Source organism: Lissotriton helveticus, chromosome 5_1, assembly GCF_964261635.1.
Source record: "Lissotriton helveticus chromosome 5_1, aLisHel1.1, whole genome shotgun sequence".
Classification (NCBI taxonomy): domain Eukaryota; kingdom Metazoa; phylum Chordata; class Amphibia; order Caudata; family Salamandridae; genus Lissotriton; species Lissotriton helveticus.
Genome location: NC_136065.1, coordinates 1,299,725,290 through 1,299,743,222, shown reverse-complemented (window position 1 = coordinate 1,299,743,222; position 17,933 = coordinate 1,299,725,290). Strand labels below are relative to the sequence as shown.

General features: G+C 42.5%; 1 protein-coding gene across 1 annotated transcript in view; it reads right to left on the bottom strand.

The window, feature by feature from the left end:
• STK38 (serine/threonine kinase 38) overlaps positions 1-17,933 on the bottom strand; it is a 365,648-nt gene that overhangs the window by 279,475 nt on the left and 68,240 nt on the right. The window contains exon 4 of the mRNA XM_078644141.1: positions 1,336-1,419. Coding sequence (XP_078500267.1) covers positions 1,336-1,419 — 84 coding nt within the window. The remainder of the gene's footprint in view (positions 1-1,335; positions 1,420-17,933) is intronic.

Below are 17,933 nucleotides of genomic sequence, written 5' to 3'. Positions count from 1 at the left end.
CTGTGAGAGGGAAGCGATCCGGTAGAAGGAATCCAAGTGAGTGCATAAGGTTCCGATCTCATCTGCCTGGAACACGCTTTTAGTGGCCTTCCCGGTCATAGATGCCCAGGGAAAGAGTCTAGTGGTGGAGTAGATTTCTGCAGCTCCCTCGTCAGATTCTTGGGTGTCACCCCACATCTCTCTTCTAAGCTAGCCTGGTCCTTAGGGGGAATTTCTACCAGTTTGCTTGATGTGGAAGTAGTGGGTTCATATGGAGTTTCTTTTGGTTAATGTACCTTCAGCTCTTTGCCGCACCAGCGGATTAACGCTGCTGCACCAGCTTCACCTCAATATTATAAATCTTTTAATTACATACTTCTCGTGTCTGACTCGTATGTAGTTTGGGGTCTCCCCTGCTGCACACAAACGTCGTATTTTGTTTTATATTGTTACACTGTTTATGTGAGGACTGTAATACTTTTTTTTTAAATAACATTTTTACTCCTAACTCATATTCAGGGAATTGGTGTGTATACTTCTCTGTGTCTCTGGACAGCCACATATACCTATGTAACATTCATAATTACTCTCGACTTACCTTAGTCAGTCACCTGCCTACTATATGAGCTTCCACTGGAGAGATAATTTCAATAGTGCTGAATCTGAAATTGTCAAATTTTATGGCACTTCAGCTTTTTTTTTTTTAGGTCGAGCCTATAGTGGCAGCGCGCATGCGCTGCTCGCTTTGCGAGGCATGCAGTATTCAGTATGGAGTGGAAGCTCCATGGAAGCTACTACCACTCTTCGCCCATCTTTTTCATTGGCTTGTGTCTTAAATGGTGCCTTCTGATTGGTTTTAGGCTTGTTAGTCCCTCCTTATGACTGCCATGTCATCATTTGTGTCCTTCCATGGCTACTGGCCCCTTTACCTCCAGTGTTGCATAGCACTACTTTCTTCCTGTGACCTCCCTCCCGCAGTCTGTACCTTCTTGCTCACCCCCTGCTGCTCATGCCTTCTCGCCGGCACTCCTGTTTGCAATACAATAGGTCTCGCGTGAATGCAAATGCTTGTTTCTCTTTCCTCCCACCAATACTTCACCCGCACCTGAAAAGTGTGTTTCACATAATACCACTCCCTGTTCTGGACTATTCATAGTATGATTCAATGTAGTTTGTAACATTACAAACGGTACCGTGCTCCAAAACCACAAACAGTCAGGTCTGTGCTCTACAAAACGGTCAACTAAATCAATGAAGAAATAAATAACCCTGAAGTCAGGACTTCCAATTTCGGAGACGACCGCACAAATAACTCAATCATACATCATATAAAAGCCCCATAATAGGCAGACTTACCTGCTCTTTTTCCAGCATGTCTGCCTTCCTTAATATTTTCATTGCGTAAACATGACCTGTATCCTTCTTTTGAACTAACCGCACCTAAAAGCAAATATTTAATTTTACTCACATTGACAGAACAACTCAAATGAAAACGTTGCAAGAAATAATTGGGAGTAATTGAACGATGAAGGCTTGATGCCAATAGTGTGGATTAGGTTTGCGATTTAAAAATAAATAAAAACTCGGAGAAAAAGTAAATTTCTGTTTTTTATATACCAATGATAATTGCAAACAAATGTGTTTTCAGCTCTTTCAACTAAATGACGAAACAAATGCACTAAACATTCCAAAACATGAAGGGGGCGTTAATTATGTAGATGAATAAGATGTGCTGTCCATTAAATCTAGATAGGATTAATCACTAGACAATATTCCCTTTATAATAATTACAAATTAAATTTTTAAGATTAAAACTTGGACGAAGAGTTTCTTCAGCTGCAAAATCTGCCAGCTCCTTTCCCAATTTAGATCAAGAGTCCGAGACAGTGGACGGCTTTCAAATGAGCAGGACCATCAAAGATATGTTGAATCTGATCCTAGAGGAGGTACGAGATCTAAAGAAAACTCGGAAAGCGGAACTGGCCTCCTTGAATCTAAGATTAGAAAAGATCAAAACTACAATGACAAGTCTCCCAGGAAAACTTCAAGAGGCAGAAGAAAGGATTTCGGTCCTTGAGGATCAGCTATCAACGGTTATGCAGGAAGTCAAAGCAGTAGCTAAAAGTAAGCATGCGCTTGAGAATAAAATGGAAGAGTTGGAGAATCACTCCCGTAGATCTAATCTTCGCATAGTAGGGGTTCCAGAAGGACTGGACGGATCCCAGCCCCTGCAATGTGTGAACACTTTCATTAAACAAAAGGTCATTCCTGAATTTGAAGGCGATCTTACGATCACAAGGGCTCATCGTGTGCCAGCTCATCCATTTCCGAACTCTACATTGCCTCGTACCATTCTGATTAATTTCGCTGACTTTCGTGTGAAGGAGACAATACTAACAAAAGCGATCCAACAGCGACAGTTTGCAGTAAATGATACAACCAAATGTCGAATTTTTACTGACATGATGGCAGCAGCGGCACGTCGAAGAAAGGAGTTCGTTAAAATTCTTCATTTATTTAAAGCAAATGGGGCACAAGCTACAATTGTTCCGCAATCTAAGTTGAGAGTCCTTGTAAAGGGGACATTTATTTATTTATTTATAGACGTAATTGAGGCTCAAGAGTTCCTGAAAGACATTTCACAAGTTCCGAAGGCTTAAAAAAAAAAAAAATATTCGCTGCTTGACTTATAAGGGGTATTAGGACACTGGGGACAAAATAGAGATTTACAGGGTGGAAAAAAATGTTATGTTAGATTATTAAGGTAAAAGAAATGTTGCACTGTTAATTGTTGATGGGAAAATAAATAGGGGACTACAAAAGAAAAAAAAAAGAGAGAATGATAGGTTGAAGATTAAACAGCATGTTAGGTTTAATATTAGGGTCTTATGTAAGGTATTATGGGAGAAGGGTAGTCCACAATGCTGGGGAGGTTGGGGCAGGATCACCAGGGTGTAATGACATGACATCCAAGTTGAATAGGGGGAGGGAGAAGTGGAGGGTGTGGTGGAGGGAGGAAGGTCTACTTTTCGGGGGGGGGGGGGCACAGTATAAAAAGGGGAAAAATGAAGCCGGTTATTTCTCAAGTTTGTGTTGATTATTTGCATCTATTACTAAGCGACTCTAGGCAGAGGGTGGGTTAAGTTTATTGGTTTTGTTTTGCATATGGCTAACAGGTCAATGTTGAAAGTTGTTTCATTTAATGTTAATGGTCTGAATAATCAGAGAAAAATGCGTGCAATTGAAATGTGGTTAAAAACTGAAAGTCGGGGGGGGGTGATTATTTTGCAAGAAACCCACATTCCGATTACAAAACTCCCAGAATTTTGCTATTTTTAAATCTTTGGCAGCCTGTAGATGATTTGCGTCGTCCTCAGCCTCTCATAGAGGTACTGCCATATTTTTAAACAAAAACTTACAAGCCAACTATGTTAATTCTGGTAAAGATCAACAGGGGCGGTGGTGTTGGGTTACATGTTCTTTTAGAACAAGATTCAGACCATTGACATTTGTTAGTTTTTATGCACCTTTGGAAGATAATTCTAAAGCATATGAGGAGTTGTGTCTATCGCTGACTCAGGTCCCTGGCGATATAATTGTGTGGGGAAATTTTAATATTTTGATGAACCCTCAATTAGATTCCTCTGTGCATGGGAAAAGACGGACAAAACCTAAGTCTATTAAGGTCTTGCAAAATTATGGAGTAATTTTAGATCTAGGTGACCCCTGGTGAGTAGCGTTTCCCTCGAAAAGTAAATTCACGTGCTGGTCAGGTCGATTTTGCTCCTGATCTCGTATTGATTTTTTTCTGGATTTCTCAGTGTCTAAATTTTTTTCACCAAAAATCTTTTATAATGTTTTTTCCAATCATGTAATGCTGGCACTGGAAATCAACTTAAATGATGAGGATTGGGTGAAGTTTATGGGGTCGGAGATTAAAGAATTCTTAATTCAGAATATTCAGTCTGCCGCTATAAATGTAGTCTGGGAATAATAGGAAAGGACGCAACAATTTTAAAAAAAGCTAGGTTTGATAAGGAAAAATTGGAAGATAAGATCCAAGTACTCCAGGAGGCATTTTTACATAATCCCTCTGTTCCTATTAAAACCCAGCTTGATCAGGTCAAGCGTGAGCTTTGCTCTGTGTACTACACCCAAAGCGAAACTATTTATCAACAGTATCGTCAGAAGACGTATGAGGAGAGCAATTTCACTGGCAGACTCTTGGCGTGGCAGGCCAGGGAGCAGGCAGCTGCAAACCAAATTAAATCACTAATTTGCCCCTTGACTGCCGTGTGTACAGGGGACCCAGTGAAAATCGGGGACATGATGTTTAATCATTATGCAGCTATTTATGGCAAGCTTCAGACGGTGGATGACCATTTATTAGAAAAATTTCTCCATGATAATCCGGCACCAATACTTTCGGAAACAGAGAAATTATCTATGGTTAATCCCTTGTCCTTGAAAGAGCAGGAGGAAGTTGTGAAGAGCCTACCTAATTGGAAGGCTTGTGGCCCGGATGGGCTTCCATCTGAATTTTATAAAGTTTTTTTTTTATTCATTTTCAGAATTTTTTCTTCAATTGATAAATTCTATGTTAGAAGGAGGGGTAGTACCTGAATCCTTTAGACAGGGGAATATAGTGAGTTTTGTGAAGGATAAGAATAGGAGTGATCCCAATTCCTATTGCTCAATAACGCTACTTAACTGACTACAAAACTTTTATCACTTAGGTTTAATAAGTATGCGGCAAATTTGATCAATTTGAATCAAAATGGGTTTATCGCTGGCAGACAATTAGCTACTAATACCCACTTTTTGACAGAGGCTTTGGATTATTTCAATACACAGAAGATACCCGCCTTAGTTTTACTATTGGATGCCGAGAAGGCTTTTGACCTTGTGGTTTGGGAGACACTGTTTTCAATTTTGCAGCATTTTGGTATTCCATCGCAGATTGTATTTTTGATCCGTAATCTGTATGAGGATGCCGTAGCCAATGTTGTTATCAATACGGCTGTGGCAGAGTCGTTGAAAATTAAACGAGGCACAAGGCAAGGGTGCCCTCTATCGCCAGTTCGGTTTGCCTTTTTCATCGAGCCCTTGGCAATAGCCATTCGGAACTGTGCTGATATCTGCCCATCAATTCCATCAATGCCAAAATTAAAACTGTATGCAGATGACATCATGCTCATAATTAAACCAACAATTGAGTTCCAAGCAAAAGTCTTCCAGTTGTTTGAAGACTTTGAGACATTAGGTGGCTATCATATAAATAAAGGAAGACCGCAGTATTGTAATGTGGGAGGGTAGCTTTAGATCTGCACCCCGACATTTATAATTCTGTAAATATCAGTCCAAAGAGATTTCTGGGGGTATTTTTTCTGAATCTGTCAACGATTTATATCAATTGAATTTTGTTCCTCTTATTAAGAAAGTTCAGGGTTTGTTCTCTCGCTGGAGCATGCTCCCCCTTTCTATTTTGGGACGAGTGGCCTTATTTAAAATGTCTGTCCTTCCGTTATTTCATTTTCTGTTCTCCTCAATACCATGCACTTTATTAGGTTCTTTTTTCCCTCAGGTAGAGTCCATGTTTACAGCATTCCTCTGGGAAAAGAAAACCCCTCGAATAGCACTCAGCCCTTAATGTGAGGATTTGAATCAGGGAGGGTTAGCCCTTCCAAACCTTAGGGATTACTACGATGCTTATTTTGCACAATATTTATCTAGATTCAAACTTTCACCGCAACCACACTTTTATTGAAATAATTTTATGAACCTAATTTGTAGAGACAGTCAAATCCACTCCCCTTGTTGATTTTTAGATCCCCGAAATTGGTGCGTTATAAGTGCCGTCGCTGTTTTTTTATTTTTTTTAAATGACAGGCTTTTTTCAAAAAGTACTCTATTCCTGCAATTAATTCAGCTACACTGTTAGAAGGAATCCTGCCTTGGCCAGGGGTGAGACAGCCTTTATACCTGGCGTCAAAATGGGCAGTGGCTCGGTTTACCAAAGTTTTGGACTATTTGAGAAATGGAAAATGGGTGACAGTAGCTGAAATGTCACAATTGATCTCAAAATATTTTATTTTGGTAAATTCATATAGCATAAATATTTTGCAGAAATAGATGTTTCTTCTCTAATTGAACAGAGCCACTTGGTTGATGAACTACTTGTTAGAGCATTGAATAAAAAACTAGGCGCCTGGAAGAAATACCTAGCCTCTATCAAGGGAGTGGATCTTGAGCTAAAAGCTATTAAAAAATGGTCGGATCATGAGAATTTTGAGATGCCTTCCCAAATATCTGGCTGTTTTTTGTATCGAACTCCGCATTCTCTTTCAAAAATATATGCTAACCAGTCCTCTCAATGTTTTCGATGTATAAATCATCCATTAGCCAATTGGTCACATATTATGGTGGGCTGTCCAAATGTTTATAAGTATTGGGTAGATCTATTCAGCTAATTGGAACAGGAATGTAACATCCAATTGGCAGTGAAGAGATAAATTAATTTTATTTGGTTTTGATCCAGACCTTTCTTTTATGGACTCAATGATAACATTTTTGTATATAGCAATGGCAGTAGCAAGGTCGCTGCTATTGCAAAAATGGCGCACAGATTTGATTCCCTCGGCCTTGGAGTGGGGTCATAACATGAAATTAGTTAAGAAAAGTGAATGCATTTTTGCACTACGGATGGGAAGTACTAAGAAATGTAACAAGATATGGGGTATCTACTTTGATTAAAACGGGGGGAGAATGTTTGTATATTGTTTCTGTAGGTAGGGTCGCGGTTTTGAATTTTATGAACTTTTGATGGTGTAAATGTTCGTATTGATCCTTGCTGCGCGTATTATTAATGTATTATGAATTTGTCTAAATTGTCCTAGAGGAGATTCCTTTTATGGTGTAATGATGCAATATTTATATGTCTATGTTTTAAATTTCCGGCTGCAATAAAATAAAAAATTTTTTAAAAAAAGATTAAAACTCCTGTGTAATCAGTCGGTAACTTTAGATGCATATTGTTCATACTTTACTATGAACTCAGAAGCTATAATGCACCATGTAGTATGCAGAGATGATTAATGACTTACATCTGGTGTGTGCTCTTTCTGCACACAAGCAGAATTTGAGAGCTATGTTACATCATTCATGTACAAAATCAGTTCATTACTTATTAAAGTGCTAAATAAAGAGGCCGTGGCTTCACCTATCCCATCATAAACAAGGCAAATAGCCAACCTAGTGCAGTTGTTCAGAGTATTTTCTTTAATCTAGTGTTAGCATTTCCATAGCAAGGACCGCACCTTGAGGAAATAAATAATGAGTCAAACAAGAGACAACAGTACATCCAACATAAAGAAGCCATTTATTTATGAAGAAAATTAGTTTCTTCAATGGAACTAGGTTTTGTCGCTGTGACAAGAAGAATTCTACAAATCTGACTGACTGAAAAGGCGGGTCTACAGACAGTGGCGTAGCTAGTTTGCTATGGGTTGTAATGGAAGCAAGGGGGGCTCTCAGTAGGTCAGCTGCCCCCGACACTCCACAACCTCCTTTGCATCTGCCATTTCATAACTCGCTACGATTCTCATGCACACAGTATTGTAATACTAGTCAGTCTGTCAGTGTAACTACAGAACTATTACCCCTTCCTTGATAACATATTAAAAACAGCCCCAATTGCCTTCTAAAAAACAAAGTGGTGGTTTTTCATGTAGGGTAAGCATATACATATAAATAGAGAAACAAATAAATGGCAACTAAATGTGTAAGTCATGAACGTCAATAAAAAAATTCAAAAGTAATGCTTCACACTGGTCTGCCATCTTAAAACAGTAAAATATTCACAAAGTATGCAGAATACCATTTCAAGATGTGGACACGGTTTTGAAGCTTGCAGCACAGATGCACGGTGCTCTACACAAGGATGTTGTAATCCCATAGCAATGGCAACAGAGCTAATGTTACTCAAATAGCACAAGTCTGCAGTGGCAGATGAGCTGCTGGTGGATGAAAAGGGAATATATCTCCTGACGTCAGACTCCACTGGATGCAGAGTAACCGAGTAAGCAGACAAAATATTGTTATTCACACTACCAGACATCCTAAATTCCAGTGGTTTGTCTCGTAGGCACAGTCAAACACTGGCAGAAAAGCCAATGACTGAAGAGGGATGATCCACTGCCCAGTTGTATGTAGGCTGTTCCCAAGGGCTGAATTAATATGTGAATGACACTCTGCCTGATGAATAACTGAAATGATTCTACCTGGGGAAACATGGCGGCCGTCGGCTAGAGCGGTCCGCACGCTCTGAGCAGCCTTCTGAGACCCTGCACTGCAACTGGTAACTGAGCTTTGCCGTAGGGCGTAACCTAGCAAAACTCTTCGGTTAGTGGAGTTTGCACGGTCCTGGCTCTCTATCCGATCGATCTCTGACAGACTCTGTGGATGTGTTTGCCTGCAGTACCTCCCCCTCCTACCTCCACCTTTCTCCTGTGCTGGAGGCGGGCAGCCGTGGAGCTTAGGCGCGGCCGCTGTTTGGGGGCTCCTCGGGGCAATCTCTGGCAGAAGAAGAGGGGGTGGAACGAAGACGAAGGTCACTGCCCTGTCAAGATCTTTTTCTCCTCTGGCCGGCAAGACGTTGGTGCTGGCTGCGGACGGTGAAGTGGGTGACTCGGCTGACTCGTACGACTCGGGAGACTCCTTCGCGTCCAAATGTAAGGTGACAGGGCTGGCCAGAGATGGACTTAATACGGGCAGTAAAAGTAAAGATCTTTTTGTGAGAAACACTAGGAGTAAGACTAGGAAGCGTGGCAAGGGACGCAGTTCAGAGGAAAATAAACTACAGGCCCCAGGGTGCACCACAGAGCTGGCTCCAATCACAGGTCAGGAGTGCAACATAAAACTAAGCGAAGCCAAGGGTGCAGCCATAAAGGAGGGAAGTAAAGGCACTAAGCAAAAAAAGACTAAAAATAAAAACCCGAAGATATCCGGAGGTATAACACCAGCGTTCCTTTTTTAAAGTTCTGCCCCAAGTGTTAGACATCTCACAAGGTATGGCAACCTCCGGGGGAGAGGCTTTGCAACCGGGTCGGTCTATTCCTGCTTCTGGTTTGGTCTCCTCTTGTACCCTGTCTTCCGAAGTGGTAGCGCCCTTGGCTCCCTTAGATGTCACCATATTTACAGCTAACTCCTCACCTGCTACTTTACCGTCTGGCCCATTGACATTCTTAGAGACTACCAATGTGGGGGACGCACCCATCTTACAAGATGAGCTGGCAGATGAAGGGAGACAAATGGCAGTAACACTAGGAAAGGAGACGAGCGGGATGGTGCAGATCGGGGTCAAGAGGACCTGGGAGTAGGCAACACACTCGAGGCCCTGGTTAGTTCCATAACTGCGATGAGGGAGGAGAGAAGATGTGACTTCGCAGTTTCTAAGGCCAATCAGAACTATACAAGAGCATCCTGTGAGGTGCTCGAACAAAAGGTGGATGGCCTCTGTGAAAGAACTGAGATATTGGAAAGTTCTGTGGGTCTTTTGACATCAAACTTAGAAACTGCCAGATCCAAAATACAAACACTGCAAAGAGATGGGGAGAGTATGCGGGAGCGGATTGAAGTGTTGGAAAATTATTCCAGACGGAATAACGTTCGAATTCTGAAGATCCCGGAAGGGAAGGAAGGCGCAAATCTTAAAAACTTTATAACCAAGCTACTAAAAGACTCCCTTAACCTCGACGAAACAGTCGAAGATTTAGATAGGGATATTCAGCGAATCCACCGGGATCCCTTTCGCTTGAATCCAGCAAGAAACAATCCTAGAAAGGTTTTAATAAACTTCCTGACATACGCACTCAAAGAAACATTTTTGAATCTCGCACTGAAAGCCAGAACGATGCAGGGCCCAGACTTTTCCTTTGAGATACGATCAGATCTATCCAAAACTACTCTGGATAGACAGTGGGAGTTGGGGCAGCGCATGGACAAGTTTAGGTCATTAGGTGCCACAGTCCAGGTGAGATTTCCGTCATTTTTGCGGATTATGTATAACAATAAAATGCATAATATCCGATCCCCACAGGATGCCGATGAATTACTAGAAACCATCAGAGATTATGCCCAGAGCCAGAGTGCAAAATAACTCAGGCTCAGTTGGAATATCACAGCTATGCCAAACGTAAGATTTCCCAGTTTTCTGTAACAAGCAACTCAAAACTACTAACCCTAATAAAGGATAAGTAACGATCAGGATAGAAATAACAAATAAGGGTACAAAGGAATAAAAAGATAAAGGGTTATCGCAAAAAAAAAAAACAATCACATGTGATCTAGCAAAAGTATGAAAACCCCCCCAAAAAAACCAAAGGGACACACAAACTACATAAAAAAAAGAGAAAGGGGAAAACGGCGGAAAAGGAAAAAATAAAGAAATTTTTGCACCACACTATAAAGGTATCCTTGTGATATTACCTAAGGGTTTTTTTTTTTACGTCCATATCGGCTGGTAACAGCAGCTTCATACCTCTCAATACAGTAGCAGTATGGGGTTGAGGGGTAAGGCTGTTGGCGGGCGTAAATCTGGCCAGACACAAGGCCAGAGTAAGTAGGGGTGGGTTTCCCAGGAGGGAGGAGGGGGGGTGGGGAAGGAGATTAAAAATAGTAAAAATTCCTCATGAGTCTGCCCTTTTTTTTGTTTCTTAGCCTGTCCTTTCTTTCAACATCAGTTTTTTAAAATGTCAAGATTAAGAATCCGCCAGTGGGGGAGAAGAAGTCTGAAGGAGCAATTGATAGTCACTATAGCATGACATCCGTTCATTATATGTCCTGGAACGTCAATGGTCTGCGCGTGAAAAGTAGTTGGGAGCGTATTCTACAATATTTGAGAGACTCCCAAGCGCAGATCATAGTCCTCCAGGAGTCACATCTCCTTAAAGCAGAGGCCACTGCTATACTTAAAAATCAGAGGTGGATTGATGAATTCTGCTCCACAGACCATAACGCAAACATCAGAGGGGTACTATTTATTTTCAAAAAATCCGCTAGAGCCCAAATTCTGGACTACAAAGAAGACCACACAGGGAGATGGCTGATATTAAGAGTCTCGCTGGACGGTCTGATTCGTATCTTGGTGGGCTATTACGGCCCCAACTCAGATGACCCATCACATTTGGATGCTGTTAGGAACCATTTGGTAACATTTCAGGATCCGGTGATCTGGATGGGAGATTTTAATATCGTGCTCACTCCCAGGCTAGACAAATCAGTAAATTCTAAAGCCTGTAGCTCTGCTAAGTCTAGGTAAAACACTTATTGCAACCATGACCCAACTTGGCTTAGCAGATTTGTGGAGAGAAAGAGCTGGTAAGAAATTGGGGGTCTCCTTCCGGAATAGCCGTTTTAAACACAAATCTAGAATTGATTATGCCCTTTTCAGTTACTGCTTGAAGGACACTCTGACAATGATTGATTATCTCCCCTCCCATCTGTCAGACCATTCCGCTTTAACATTCACGTTGAGATCAGACAGTAAGATTAAATTTCCATCTTGGTCGTTTGATCGGACACTCTTGCTTGAGAACGAAGAAGTTAAGTTTCTGGAAGCAGAGTCCTCCTTATTTTTTTAAGTAAATTTGGACTCCTCAGCCTTGGCTGTAGTCTGGGAGGCATTTAAGGCCTTTTTTAAGAGGTCAGATTACTAATAGAGCCTCCTATCGGCGGAAACAAATGAGAGAAATGACAGCTAGCCTGGAGCAGGAAATGAAACTACTAGAGTTAAAAATCGGCTCGTCCCTAGGATCATCAGAGGAGCAGACGAAACTGGCTGAATTAAAATCACAACTGGAAAACATCTTACAAGAGAGAGCAAATAAAAGGTGGGAAGCGAGCAAGATCTCCCAATTCGAATTTGGAAAAGCTGCAGGGAAAGTACTGGCATGTAAAATAAAATCTGACCAAGCCCTCAAATACATTAGAGAAATAAGGGTTGACGGGGAGGCTTCGGTAAGATCCTCTAATTCAGACATAGGAAACGCCTTTTTTGAATTCTTTGAGGAGATCTATAAGGAAGATCTTCCCAACGACCAGCTGGCAAGGGATAGATGGTTGGAAGCAATTACGCTCCCTACCCTCTCAACAGTACAGAGCAATTCCCTAGAGATGGTGATAACGGAGGCCGAGGTGAGGAAAGCAATTGGCCAAATAAAAAAAGGCAAAGCGTCAGGCCCAGACGGTCTTCCGGGTGAGATTTACAGAACATTAGAAGATGTCATCGTCCCAGTGTTGACGGCTCTATTCAATGGCATTCTAAGGGAAGGAGATCCACCGCAAAATCATGGGGTGAGGCCACAATTGCCCTCATCCCGAAACCAGGGAAACCTCTCTCGGAATGCGGGTCATATCGACCAATATCGTTGCTGAACAATGACTATAAAATCTTCACAACAAATATTTTGGCACGATTGGGCAGTGTAATTGGCACCATAGTTCACCAAGACCAGAAAGGTGTCATCAAAGGGCGACAATTATCAGACCTAACACACGACCTGATAGGGGCTATAGACATTGCCTCGGCCTTCTCCCTACCATTGGCCACCCTCACCTTAGACGCAACTAAGGCCTTTGATGGGGTTAACTGGCTCTATCTCAACGACGTACTTAAAAAATTCAACTTTGGGAAGGACTTTTGTAGAACTATAGTCCAGCTGTACGGAGCCCCTTCGGCTAGGCTGCTAATCAATGGTGTCTTGACGGAAGCCTTTGACATCACTAGAGGTACGAGGCAGGGCTGCCCGCTTTCCCCCCTCCTTTTTAACTTATATATTGAACCGTTTGCCCAGGTCTTGCGAGAAGAGGTCAATATTCCATCTTTTAAGTTTGGAGAGTAGGAAAGGCGGGTAGCACTTTATGCTGATGACATTTTGGTTTTTACATCTGATCCAGTACTGTCATTTCCCGCTGTAATCCAGCGGGCAGAGGAGTTTGGGTATATCTCGGGTTACAACATCAACTCGAGTAAAACTGAAATAACGGCATGGAACATACCTGATATACGGGTGGGTGTAAATATTTCAACATCTATGCGCTACCTCGGGATACGAGTCACTCAAGAAGTTGGTAGTATTAGTCAAACCAACTTGGACAGAATATTTAGTGAGAGTAAAAGGCTTTTGAAATCTAGGACTCACTTGCCACTCTCTATAATGGGCAGGGTCAATCTGGTAAAAATGTGTATCCTACCTAAGTTCACGTTTATTTTTAATGCTATTCCTCTGGCGTTCGACGTCAAAATGATTGATAAGTGCCAGCGAGAAATTAACTCCTTTAGCTGGAATTATAAATCTACCAGACTCGCTTGGAAAAAGCTGAGGAGGAGGAGGGAGAAGGGGGGTCTTGCTCTGCCTGGTTTATTATACTATGCATGGACCTTTCAGATGTCTCATTCTGGGATGCTTTAAAAAACACAATCTAACCTTCCCAGTCGGTCGATATATAGAGCCATGTTAACTGGGGCAAATTTACCAGAGGATGGGTTCATTTTCAAGTTTGGGAGCCAGAATTTTTTTTTTTTTTAAATCAAACAAAAATTTTTACAGTCATGGGCTAATGCCTGGTTAACCATCAGAAAAAGATTGGGGCTGCCATACTACTCTAACTTCGCCCCAATATGGGACTCGCCTGGTCTACCACTATGTTTAAGAGATAGCCTGTCCTCCTCACTAGAGGACGCCGAGATTATAAAATGGGGAGAGTTACTGAAGGAAGGTTCGGTAATAGCCTGGGATGAGTTGTATGACCATATTGGCCCCGGGCTCTCCAGATTTAAGTATATCCAACTGGACAGCTGGGTGAGAACCCAGTGCCGCAAAGGTGCACAATTTGGGAAGGCCAGCATATTGGAGGAGCAGTTAGTGGAACGACCAAGGGGAGGAAAGGAGGTAGCCATATGGTATTGGCAGCTGTTGGAGGAAATTGATGGGGAGTTTGCCCTTCCAGATGAGATGTGGGGGGAGGCGACTGGCCTTCATTGTGAGGTGGTATGGTTAAACTCTTTCGCCCTCCTCCACAAAATTGTGAAACCGTCATGGTTAAGACGAAACCATCTCTTCACAGCTCATCGTGCATATATCACACTGTTGAAACTCTCTAAATTTCTCCCTGACAAAAAATGTAATAAATGCAACCTTATGGGAGCATCTGATATCCACATGTTCATGGACTGCCCTGACATCGGCCGGTTTTGGGAGGAAGTGAAGTCTACTTTAAACTCCATCCTAAACACATCACTGCCACTCATCATCTTCGGCTTGGATGATAACATCACTGGCAAGGCCAGGTTCCTCCTTTTGTACGCCATCTTGTTGGCCAGAAGGCAAATCTGTTTACATTGGGTAGAGAAAACAGCCCCATCACACTCTGGTTGGCTCACGTCTCTATACGAAACATCCAAGGTTGACCTGAATAGATCATGCAGTAAACGTAACTTGGCTTTTTGGTAACTGGGGGAGGGGGGTAGTTTTTTTTCCCCAGGTCCTATGATTATGCCATAAACACTCATTGGACCGGGTCTAGCCTCGTTACGATATTGGTCCCTTAGGTTGAAATATACCTAGATTGAGTCAGCGCAAGCCCCTCTTGATCTTGGGACCTCGCTGCCACCATTATAACTACTCACGTCCTGGCACGGGAGACGGGATAAAGTGTATTCTGCTCCCCTCCTAAGTGAGGGACTCGTAAGGTGGTTGATATCTCTCAAACTGAGGGTAAGGCAAATGAGGACAAAAAGAAATGATTCTACCTAAAGCCCATTTTTTCTAAGCAAGATTATTTATTCTTTTTGAGAAATCATTAGGCTGGCAAGAAAGCTGAAACAAGCTTTTAGTCCGACCTAAACCACACAGAAATTGATAGCGCACGGGAAGCAAGAGCACTGCTTGTCCTTGGCTCACACACCAGACAAACCGCACTGGTTAAGAGCATCACAATCTTCCGTGAAAGACAATGAACAAGTGTGGTACTGCAGGCCTAGAGTACTTTTCCTTCAAAGACATGGAACAAGTGTGGTACTGGGCAGCACCATTTAACATCTCCCTTAGATATAATGATTTAAAAATTTTTTTTTTTTTTTTTACAGAGCTTTATATAGCGCGAAATTGACCAGAAACGGGTATCTGAGCGTTTTACATAGCACCAGTTGCATTACATGAGGACAAACACATTTTTTTGTTATGCATGTGGAGATTAAGTGATTTGCCCAGAATCACAGGATGTTCAGCTTCGTTGCCGAAACTCGAACCCAGTTCCACAGATTCAAGGTTGACCGCCTTAGCAGTTAGGCCAACTCCTCTCCCCTATGCATGGACCTCCAAGTTGCAGACCTGCCATTAATTAAAGCCTAAACAACAATTGATGGACAGAATGCTGAACAATGTCATACATTCCCCCCAGTACAGAGATCTGGGCCTAAATCCATCGTTTTTTTGCACTCCACACCACCCCAGGTCAGACATGCCCATATGCAAATCAGCCTTGAATGTATGACATTGTTCTGCATTCTGTCCATCAACTGTTTTTGCATTTGTCACCCCGAGTGGGATGGGTATGCTCAAACGTGAGTCCCGTGCTCTCCACACCACTGGAGTCAAGCTATCCTGGCTGAAGACGGCTGATAGCCAGAAACCGGTCCTAGGATGCTTGATTTCGGTCCAAGCAAGATATGGCTTGGCAATTCGGGCTGGACTGTTCCCATGAGGCACAGGGTCAAGGCTGATTTGCATATGGCCATGTCTGAATTGGGGTGGTGTGGTGAGCAAACAAATGATGGATTTAGGCCCAGATTTCTGTACTGGGGTGAATGTATGACATTGTTCTGCATTCTGTCCATCAACTGTTGTTTTTGCATTTGTCACCCCGAGTGGGACGGGTATGCTCAGACGTGAGTCCCGTGCTCTCCACACCACTGGAGTCAAGCTATCCTGGCTGAAGATGGCTGATAGCCAGAAACCGGTCCTAGGATGCTTGATTCCGGTCCAAGGAAGACATGGCTTGGCAGTTCGGGCTGGACTGTTCCCATGAGGCACAGGGTCAAGGCTGATTTGCATATGGCCATGTCTTAATTGGGGTGGGGTGGTGAGCATAAAAACGATGGATTTAGGCCCAGATCTCTGTACTGGGGTGAATGTATGACATTGTTCTGCATTCTGTCCATCAACTGTTGTTTTTGCATTAATTAAAGCCTGGCATGGCAGTTTGGACTGGACTGTTCCTACGGAAGCAAGATCAAGGCTGGGTTTAATCTGCAAATGGTGGGGTCTAATCTGAGGTGGCAGGGTGGGGGAAAAAACTGATGAACTAGGATGCAGCCCCAAGTAATTACCACTGGCATTTACTAATTCAAGCATTGCATGCATCGCTTTTTTGTTTGTACTTCAATGTGACACCCTTAGTGCGACGGGTATGCACAAATTGGGTCCCGGGCTCACTGTGCCACTGGAACCAAGCTGCACCTAACAGAGGAGTCCTCAACTGGGACAAAACCGGTCTTGGATGCTTGTATTCCAGTTCAGAGAGAGTTTGGGCTGGACTGTTCCTATTGGAGCAGGATCAAGGCTTTATAAACAGCATTTCATATTTGTAAGTGCAAGGAACAGCACTGGGGTGTATGATTGCAAGCGTGACTCTCACACATAGTAAAATTTTCATACACATAAAACAGGTACACTACCAGGCAGGAGTACACTCTTCCCTTTCACACACAGAGCACATACTGATTTTGTCAGAAACAATGCAAGCTTTCCTTGCATGCTTAGAACAAGAACAGAATCTGCAGCAGCAGTCCATACCTGCGTGTAAATACACACACATATATATATATACAATGTGCAGCATTTGGCGCAGTTTAAGATTCCCTGACACAAAGCATTAAGTACAAGATGGTCAGCAGCAGCAGTGCAAGCTAAGATATCAACACATACAAAACATATCACACTGGCAACAGCATCTAAAATCATTTCAGAGTAACATATAGACAATGCAAATCAGTGCGGACCCATCTCCTCATGGGAATAATCCAGATAAAGGCCCCTCCAGAAGGAAACACATGCAACAATAGACTTGTTTTGGCCCTATTAGGCCTCCTAAGTGAGGTTTAACTTATAGTGAGCACAGTTCCACGCCTGGGCATATACTTGGCCTCTTAGGGAGTTACATCGAACACACAAAAGGTGATGGGAGGAATGTTTGTGATAGCCTAGAAGTTGGTCCCTTGCTCACCGTGCCATAGGATAATCCTTATAAGGGTGATAGTGGTCTGGGATTGTTCATGTTCTATTCTGAAGGGGACATTGTATGGCAGTTCAGAATGGACTGTTCCCATATGGAGCAGGGTAAGTACTGATTTGCATAAGGCAGGCCTCTAGAGTGGCACACTTGGCAAAAAAATAATGGGTTGGAATGCTGCATCAAGTGATTGCCAGTGTTAGACTATTCCCAGCCATTACTCCCATCACCTTTTGTGTTTGATGGATGTTTCATTGCCAGTAATTCCTTTCCAGGACAGAATCATTTTTGTTCACATGATATTAGAACATGGAACAAATTAAAACAAGCATTTACAATGCAATGGTCTCGGCAATATTATTGGTAGAGCTATTGGTATTGCTCATTTTTTTTTTGTATCCCTAAATAAATGGCATTGTCATTTCTATTGGCATTAGTTTTTTTTTGCATATGTGATGCCTATTGCATTAGCACAGAGAGAGTGAGGCAGTGAGATAGAGAGAAAGAGTGAGGTATTGAAATAGAGAGAGAGTGAGGTAGATAGAGAGAGTGAGGTAGATAGAGAGAGTGAGGTAGATAGAGAGTGAAGTAGTGAGATAGAGAGAGTGAGGTAGTGAAAGAGTGAGGTAGTGAGGGAGAGGGATGTCGCCCCTTCATGAGACCCC